At 38.9% G+C, this 8,859-nt stretch overlaps 1 protein-coding gene across 1 annotated transcript in view; it reads left to right on the top strand.

Annotated features, from left to right (window-relative positions):
• The window catches only part of ufm1 (ubiquitin fold modifier 1), an 11,949-nt gene extending 4,369 nt beyond the window's left edge, over nucleotides 1-7,580 (top strand). Inside the window, exons 4-6 of the mRNA XM_022738869.1 lie at nucleotides 3,655-3,694; nucleotides 5,388-5,420; nucleotides 7,138-7,580. Coding sequence (XP_022594590.1) covers nucleotides 3,655-3,694; nucleotides 5,388-5,420; nucleotides 7,138-7,211 — 147 coding nt within the window. The 3' untranslated portion in view covers nucleotides 7,212-7,580. The remainder of the gene's footprint in view (nucleotides 1-3,654; nucleotides 3,695-5,387; nucleotides 5,421-7,137) is intronic.
• The last annotated feature ends 1,279 nt before the right edge of the window (nucleotides 7,581-8,859 follow it).

Below are 8,859 nucleotides of genomic sequence, written 5' to 3'. Positions count from 1 at the left end.
GTTTTGAATTAAATCCTGTTTTAATGCATTGTTTTGCTACAGACTAAGCGTCCCAGAGAGCACGCCGTTCACAGCAGTTTTGAAGTTTGCGGCTGAGGAGGTGAGTTTACAGTTTTTGGTTGTTCTCTAAAGACTTTCAGGGTGTCTTGCTTTATGTACTATCATAGAAATACTATAAGATGCATACTTATACACATTAAGGGATCCATATCAAGAACGTTTGGCATTTACATGTTTATGTATATCAGCAAATAAATCATCATCTCTGGCTTTTATTATTATTATTAGTATTATTATTATTATTATTATTATTATTATTATTATTTTTAACTCTCAAATAATGATTTTGGAACTACTATCAGTCAGGCTTTAATCTCTATATGACCATAACAGCTTGCTAATTTGGTATCTGCAATTATTCATGACCTTTGGTAAACTGAACTGAAGTCTCAGAGCTGTAGGTGTTACAGACACAGGAAGCATTTCAGCTGCGGTTTTCAGTCATTTTTCTCGATTGGCTTGTATTTCAAATCAATACAGCTGTCTGCACAGGCTGCATAATGCCCCATGTGTCACACACACAAAACCATGACATAAAGCCTCCTTTTAGGCTGCAGGTCTATTTTCTTCCATATTATGCACATAAACATACAGCAGCACTGATGCTGAACGCACCCTGACAGAAAGACTGTGCGGCTCCTGCTGATGATGTGCGGCTTTTACAATGTGCAGACGGGGTGTTGTTGTGCTTCTGTTATAAACCAGCATCCTGATTGGACTTAATATTCACATTCATTGTCTGGCTTTGCATGGTCTAACCTTGGAGGCGCCATCAAGCAAACAGAGAGAGTCTTTTCACTTGGATAATATTTATCATTTTAACCAGTAAAAGAGCAAAGTGTTTAAAAGGAGACTGTTTTTTACTTGGCAAAAGCTCGCCTCCCAAAGTGGTTGGTAAAATATAGTGTGATTAGCCAGTGCCAAGTTGACTTTTAATTAGCAGGAGTTTATTTTAATCCCGTATTGACCATTAAAACAGTGGCTGATGTGTTGAACAAATAGACAGAGACACCTCATACATTAACAAATTACAGAAACCTTATATTCTGAAAGACTAGCTAAAAATGTCAATTATTTTATTCAGTGATCATTAAGAGGTGATTTTCTTTTCTACTGTATCCTTTTTTCCACCAATTTTACGCTACATCAAACAAAGCTCCAACAACACCCATTCATTCTAGATCTAAACTGCATGTCATGTTTGCTGCTTGTGCTACCTGGCAGTGGTTTGTTGAGCAGCACTTTGCTAACCCTATCTCCCTGGTGACAGACTGATTCCACCGTCCTTTCACCACAAATCCCACCAGCCCACATCCCTCCTCTGTCGAACACTGAAGTAGGACATGTATTGTGACCGTGCTGAGTGATTTTCTTCCAGAAATTCAAGCGTGGCTATCGTTCCCTCAGGCTCTTTCCCAACTGTTTTTGTGTATGTGTGTGTGCGGTTTCATGTGGACTAGAATTTGTGTGGAAACGCGAACACACGTGCGTCTGACAAGTGTGTAAATTGGCTGACAAAGGCTGAAAACGAAACGCACTCCACAGCATTTTCTTTTTTGCTTGTTTCACAAAGTTTGTTTCTGAAGACATTGTAACTGCAGCTCCTATTATTATGAAGTTGTCACCCAACAAAGCCAGTGAGTCTCATTGTGCTGACTCAGTGGATGAAGCTCTCTGTTTTGATGATTTATTCACAGTGTCTTCAGGCCAGTTTGAAATTGAATAGCAACATGTCACTGATTATTTAACCAAAATACTTTAGTGCTGCTCAAATCCCAGAAATGTCAAATACTAGCTTCTGTTGTGGATTTCACTAATGGGGTGTAGGGACATACCACCATCAAACTATCAAATTGACAGGAAACAGAGACAAAGAACCCTTCTCTCATAAACACACAGGCTTTTAGCATGTCAGAGACATGCACAACCAGACCACGGGTCAAAGGGTCAGCTCCAGAGGATCAACAAATGGACAACCTGGCAAATTGGAGCAAACAATTTAAATCTCCATTTTGTAACATAAGACTGTCTCTGTATTGATATTTGATTGTTTCTTATATAGGAAAAAGAAAACCAAAAGCACTGATTATTCCTAAGGTGTGAATCCGGGACGCTCTGTGTCACGGATGAATAGAAACGCACAAACCTTCTGTCCCTCTTTAGATAACAGTCATAAACTACAACCCACGTCCCTGTGACGTGTAGTGACGAGCAGAACACTCTTCACAGACACAGATCTGAGAAAAATACTAAATTAAATATCTAACTATTCTGTAATTTATGTGATGCCTCTATGTAATAGGTCAATGGCTGCTTCATGTAATGTTTTATGGTCATGGTGGAAGAGGAATGTGCAAATTTTTAGAGGAAAACTCTAGATTATACAATTCGATGGATGAATTATGATAGTTCGATGGAAAATTACTCTCTTCTCTAAAGTTGAAACAAAGGAGAAGATGGGTAACGCCCCAGAAACATGCGCCAGCCCCCAGGGGATAAAGCAGTTGTGATCATTTCACACATGGCTCTTAGCAACAGCTCTTAGCTGTCAGCTTTTAGCGATTGCTTTTTGCCATTTTGCACTTTGTCGTTTTGTCCGTGTCCTTTGTTCTTTCTTTGCCACGTTCTCCAAGTAACATTCTTTTTGTCTACACGTACAATCTTTTATTTTTATAAGCCAAGTCAAAACCAACTGAACCAAAACAGCAGAAGTGCCTCAGAGTAAGTTTTTGTAACTTTTAATTATTATCACGTTTTCCTCTCTGAAGATTTTTGACAGTTTAGAGTAATCTGGCCAACGCAGTCTCCTCTGTAGTTATCCAGCGACAGTTAAGTGCATTAGACTTTTATTTCACATCAACCCGCAAGAGATGCCAGCAGATAACACGACCTGCCCACGACCGCCTGCAGAGAAGCCTACGAAGACATCAAGAGTTCCCCGAGACAGAAAGTCTGTTGGCCGAAATCATCAAAGCTGAAGCTGCTGTGGGACACTGGCAGAACCCGTTACCGTGGTAATGCGCACAACAGCACACTTCCATCCCGAACATGTCGTCGACAATTACCAACCATCTCAGCCACCTGGGTTCCAGCCAAGGGTCTCAAGCTACAGCGCAACTCCAGTAGGCCGGTCTTCACTTTCTGCTCGTTATGGCGTTCATGTCGAAATATAACAATATTCAATCTTCAGATCTCATTCGTAGACCTAGTGAGCATTAGTTGTACAGCCGTATTGTACATAGCCGTAACATATTCTCTTCCACCATTGCCAACTCATCAGTTCATTTCATTATTATATTCATCTTGATGGTTATTAGACATTGCATTTACTGTGTAGATAGTAGTCTACTTATTACATTTCTTTATTTACACTGTCATTGTCCTATTGTGTTCTTTTCAAGATTGGAGATCCATTGAATCGAGAAGTCAGGGCTTCTGATATAAGATTGATCACATTAATCAATAAAGAAAATCAATAACATTGTCCTCCCTGAGGACTGATGCCCCCTTATCAAAGAGAGCAAATTTGAAATTGTGGTATTCACGATATAGGGGATGTGTAATCATTGTTCTCTGCTTCATTTTCTTTTACAGTTCAAAGTGCCGTCAGCAACCAGCGCAATAATAACAAATGGTGAGTCGAGGTGTGTGTGTGTGTGTGTTAGCAAGTGCAAAATTGACATGTTTACCAGCTTGACAGTTATTAATAATGGTGTTAGAGAGAGACCCTCATTCCCGTAGAAGTCATGTGTTTTGAGAAAAACACAGATTTCAAAACCTCAACACCAAACTTGAAGGATTTGATGGGGCTCTAAAAAAAAATCAGGGAGTGCTTAAGGCAATTTCTGAACTACAGTGTGATGCTGGAAGTATGGATGATGAAATAAATTCTGTCTGTTCAGATAATGATACATCATAATGATCAACAAACTGCGAATTTTCACTTAAACGTCAAAATGATTTATTTAACAGAATGTCTGAAATACTGCATATAGTAGCCTCGAAATCCTAATAAAAAGAATTTAGTTGATTTGTAAGAAATATTGAACCAAGAGAAAAATAATTTACTACACTAACATGACACAAGAAGCATGTGGAACCCATGGCAAGTTTATTGATGTATTTCTAGTTCCTGAAATTTTGAGAGAAAATTGCCGTTTGTGTTTCTTGTATTAATTTCCAGCATCAAACCACAGAGTATGAGTAGTACTGTTTGGGCATTACACACAGCAGCTTTAATTAATGGCAGCCTCCATGTCTGCTATTAATTCTGCTTGACCTTTATTGATCTGTATCAGCTACCAGCTGGAATTGCAAGAATGCTGATGGCACTTATCTCAGCCCCCAAACCCCCGCTAACACACATTGACCAGTAATTGGCACAACATTTTGTTTGCACATTAGAAACAAGTAAAAATTAGAGCAAATTAGAGCCCTGATAAAACAGCAATTAAAGATGCTATATATTCAGAAATATATCACATATCAGACTCAATATACTGCTACTAGTAAGATGATTATTTGACTTGATTATTTCACTGACAATATGAAGTGTTAAACTAAATTCAAGCATTTAGAACCATGGCTGTCAAAATAACAGCCTATCAGGGAACAGTTTCTATCAAATACCCAACAGAATCACGTCTAAAATAACCCGAGGCTGTAAAATGTAAAAATACTCGGCAGGATTCGTCCAGGCACAGAACACTTGTAACCACAGTTGTAGTAATCACTGGAACAAATTACAGTAAATTGTCTTTGTGGCTGTTAGAAGGAAAATTGTCAGCTTATTCAGTGAATCCTGACAATTAAACTGTGCTGTGCCACGTAAAAAAATAAAATAAAATAAAAAACTGATGATGTTTTTGTTTACCTCTCCACCTCTGTGCTGACAGCGTTAGGCTACAGAGAGAGAGAGAGATGTTCATAAGCAGTATGCCTGATGTATTTTGTCACGTACTGGAGGTTAGTCATAAAAAGATGACATTTTCTCACGGCTGTGGGAACATATTGCACTTGTGAGTGTTGCACTGAGATGAGGTTTGTGTTAAAATGGCTGACATATGACCGCCACGCTAAACATGAGTTTTAGTTTTATCAGTGCTGAATTAATGTCTGGTCTGTTATTATTCCAGATAGAATTGCCTGCTGCTGAGGCACGCTCTCATTTTTGTTGTTGCCTAGTGCAACATCATTATGGATGAACTGCTGATATTGTAAATGGTCTTTTTTCATTTCCGTGCTGCTCATTTGCATGACAGTCTTCTCATTTTACATTGTGTTGATGTTTTTTGTTTATTTTTTTTCCTTTCATTGTTGGCGTGCAGATGGAATAGGAATCAACCCTGCCCAGACAGCAGGTGAGTTGTGGTGTTCGTTTGGAGTCCATGCCTTAGAAGATCTTTAAAGCTACTGTTTCCACAGAAGAAAACTGAATAAGATTAGTTTGGCAAAGCCCTCAGAGGCAGTGACGTCTGTGGATGGTTCTGCAGAAGATCACAAACAAATGTAAGGTTTAATATGAAAAGCCTTATTTGAGGTAACTACAATCAAATCCGGGATGATGATCAGGTTTATTTAAGTCAGGTTTGAACAGTCAAGTTAAATTTGTATCAGAGGATGTACAAAAACAGCTCAGAGGTGTTAAGCAGGGGCCATTGATTCATAAAGTAAAGGAGAGAAATGAATGATGAATCCAGAAACATGCAAACAGTTACTGCTGATATTACCAGCTCAGACAAACATCGCTGTGATGGGCAGCGATGAAAACCAACCAAATTATCTGATAAAGTTGAAATGCTAAAACTCATGTCAAAACGTCACATCACCACTGGACATGCTCAAACGCTGAGCCACATCTGTATTGGTGTTGAGTGTTATCAGAACTGAGAAATGGAATGAAATAAAAATGGCTTCTGCACAACTGAGGCAAACCCCCAATAACAGTCTTGCTTGATAGAATAAATTGAAAAATGAAATAATTAAAATAATCTTGAGTTAGCAAGATAATCCCGACTTAACTGAGTGTCTGAGCAGACCTCACAGTTGTTTGTATGGAGATGGCGTTTACTGAGTCATGAATATAGATGCATCGCCTGGAGAAGCAGCTTTTAATGTGAAATTAAAAAGTGACCTCTGACTGGAGGCGAGCTAGATGCGGCAAGCTGTTTAGTCACTTGCCTTTTAGATTCCCATATTATTGCTGAGCTGCAAGGAATCACTTACGAACACAGTACGAACCCCCCCGAGGTTCGTACTGAAAGTGTAGCCCACCGCTCCTTATGTAAGTCATCACTTTCAACAAAAGACAGGTAACAGATGACTGGGTTTTCTGCATAAAGCAGGATGAGCTAATGCCTGCTTCGACCGAAGGCAAGATTGGGTGTTTTTCTGTTAAGAAAAGGAAATGAGTGGTGGGCATTCACAACATCTTTTCTTTCTTTTTTTTTTTATCTGCGCAACATCCATGCTGTGCGGTGCTGCCAAGAATAGCCTCGGTTCAGACACCTCTGTCAGATTGCCTTTTTTTTTTTTTTCACCCGCTGCAACCAGTCTACCTCATGTTCACAGGATTGAGTTCATGGTGGAAACTGATCCGATGTAATTTTACAGCCTTTTTCTCCTCACACAACTTCATAAGGCCAATATTGTAAATTTCCGGAGGCATAATAGAGGTGCATTTACGCACTGATGACCCTGAGAGTGATGCATGCATATATGATCTCAGCATGGTTGCTGCTTGAATTAACAAGTTAATGAATTAAATTACATTAGGGTTATTGTATATTATTCAAATGAAGTTACTGTGTGTGCTCACTAAAATACACCTGATAGATTCTTTAATCTTTATATTAGGGTTTAAGATAATCAGCTTCAGTTATATTAACAAACTCAATTGGTTTTCAGTATTTTTCATCACTGTCTTGAGAGTAGGAATTGTTTTCTAGTTTCTCTCCCAGCTGGTAAGATGACATATTGTTTTGCAGCGTAGCAGCAGTAGTGGCTGTAAAACGCCCCTATTAAAGCACACAGATTATAAACTGTTCTCTTTATGTGGTGCTCTGTCCTGTGTTGCAGGGAATGTGTTTCTAAAACACGGCTCAGAGCTTCGCATCATTCCCAGAGACAGAGTGGGAGGACAAGGAGACTGATGCTGCTTTTCCCTCCTTGACGGCAATAATCACTCACCCGGCAGAATCATATAACACTTGAGACCCAGGAAACACCTCAGCGTGTGTCATATTTATTTTCTGGCCCACAACTGACAGTGACTCACATGAGAATATATATATTTAAACGTGATGACATGCATACACTCTTGCATGCTCCCTGCTTCAGCTTTTTTCTTTTCATCTTCTAAGTGTAGCTGCATCAAAAGATTTACCCAGTAATTGACATACACAAACACAGCAGCGTCATCCTGGGAAAGATTTTAGCGAAGATTAACAAACAGCTGAGTGAACAGTTATAGCTTTTGTATCTTTGTAAATGACAATAAACAATCAGTATGGCTAACAGTACATGCCTTTTTTGCAATGTTTACTTTTTTTAATGGCATTGTGAAGATGGCAATATTTTTTGAATATATGTATAAGATGCTTTTAAGGACCATTTTCATTATATTATGTGGCTGTAGATGCAGGTAAATGTCTGTTCACATTAGATGTTGTCAGGCACCTGTTGTCAGAGAAGTATTCCTCACATCATGGATCTGTGCTGAACCTGTACTGTGGACCAGATTTTCCCATAACTAAAAGAGCATATAAATATTGTAGCTAATGTAAAGAACTGTTTGTTCGGTTGTCGAACTGTTCAGGCACGTGGATCTTTGCTGCCCTCTGTCAGGTTACATTATAACATCGGTTTGTGCTTGAGCCAAATGCCTCACCTCTGTATTTCAAGCCCTGTGTTATGTCCCTTTGCACAATAAATATTAAAAAAAAAAAAAAAAAAAAAAAGATTATCCTGAGTAATCTAAACCTTGTTTTAATTTGCACTGCTAGATTAATGAGGAGCTCAGGAGCAGGTTGTGAGAAAATGAGGCAGCCATCCAAAGATCGTAGATTGAAGTGCAGAGGCCCCCCCAGACTGTGTCACAATAGCCATCGCTGAGGTTCAGCTCATCCGATCAAAACCTAAAACATTGATTCTCTTCTGGGAAATAAATGAAGTGTTTGATTGACATCTTCAGTCCTGCGCCTTTCCTTTTGTCAGGACAATTTGAAAAATCACTGGATAGAAAATATACTTTCATATTAAGTCTCCAGATTATTCCCATTCAAAATGAAACAAAAGCTTGACTAATAGGTAGAGCAGGAGTTTATGCTTTATTGTTTCTGTGACTGATTAATGAGGGAAAGCAGTTTATTATCCCCTCCACATTAATCATTATCATCTGAGAAGGTCTGAATCATTTGTTTTTGAATTGGTTCTCTTTTTCTGCCACGGAAAAACAAAAATGCATAGTTGGTAAAGAAAAATGAGCAAGAGAGAATAATGGAGCGTGCATAATTCACAAGAGAAAGCACACCGTTGTATCTCACCATCCATTAGGATGCAGACTCAGATGGTGGGGAGAAGCAGGAGCGCCGTCACAAATGGATTTTCTCATTTATTTTAATCAAAGTCAGTGCTGGGCACATTCTCCAGAAATTTACTTCTGAAATGACAAAAGACCACAGTGTGGTCTGGCTGCACCAAAGTGCCGGCCTCGGTGCTCTGAAAAAAATTCTTAATTACTGCAGTTTTTTGTAAAATAATATGTATTTACAAGCGTGAGTGAACATTTCAGTTTACATC

Source organism: Seriola dumerili, unplaced genomic scaffold, assembly GCF_002260705.1.
Source record: "Seriola dumerili isolate Sdu_G_001 unplaced genomic scaffold, Sdu_1.0 BDQW01000040.1, whole genome shotgun sequence".
Classification (NCBI taxonomy): Eukaryota; Metazoa; Chordata; class Actinopteri; order Carangiformes; family Carangidae; genus Seriola; species Seriola dumerili.
Note: the sequence above shows the minus strand (reverse complement) of the source record. Positions and strands in the feature narration are given on the sequence as shown.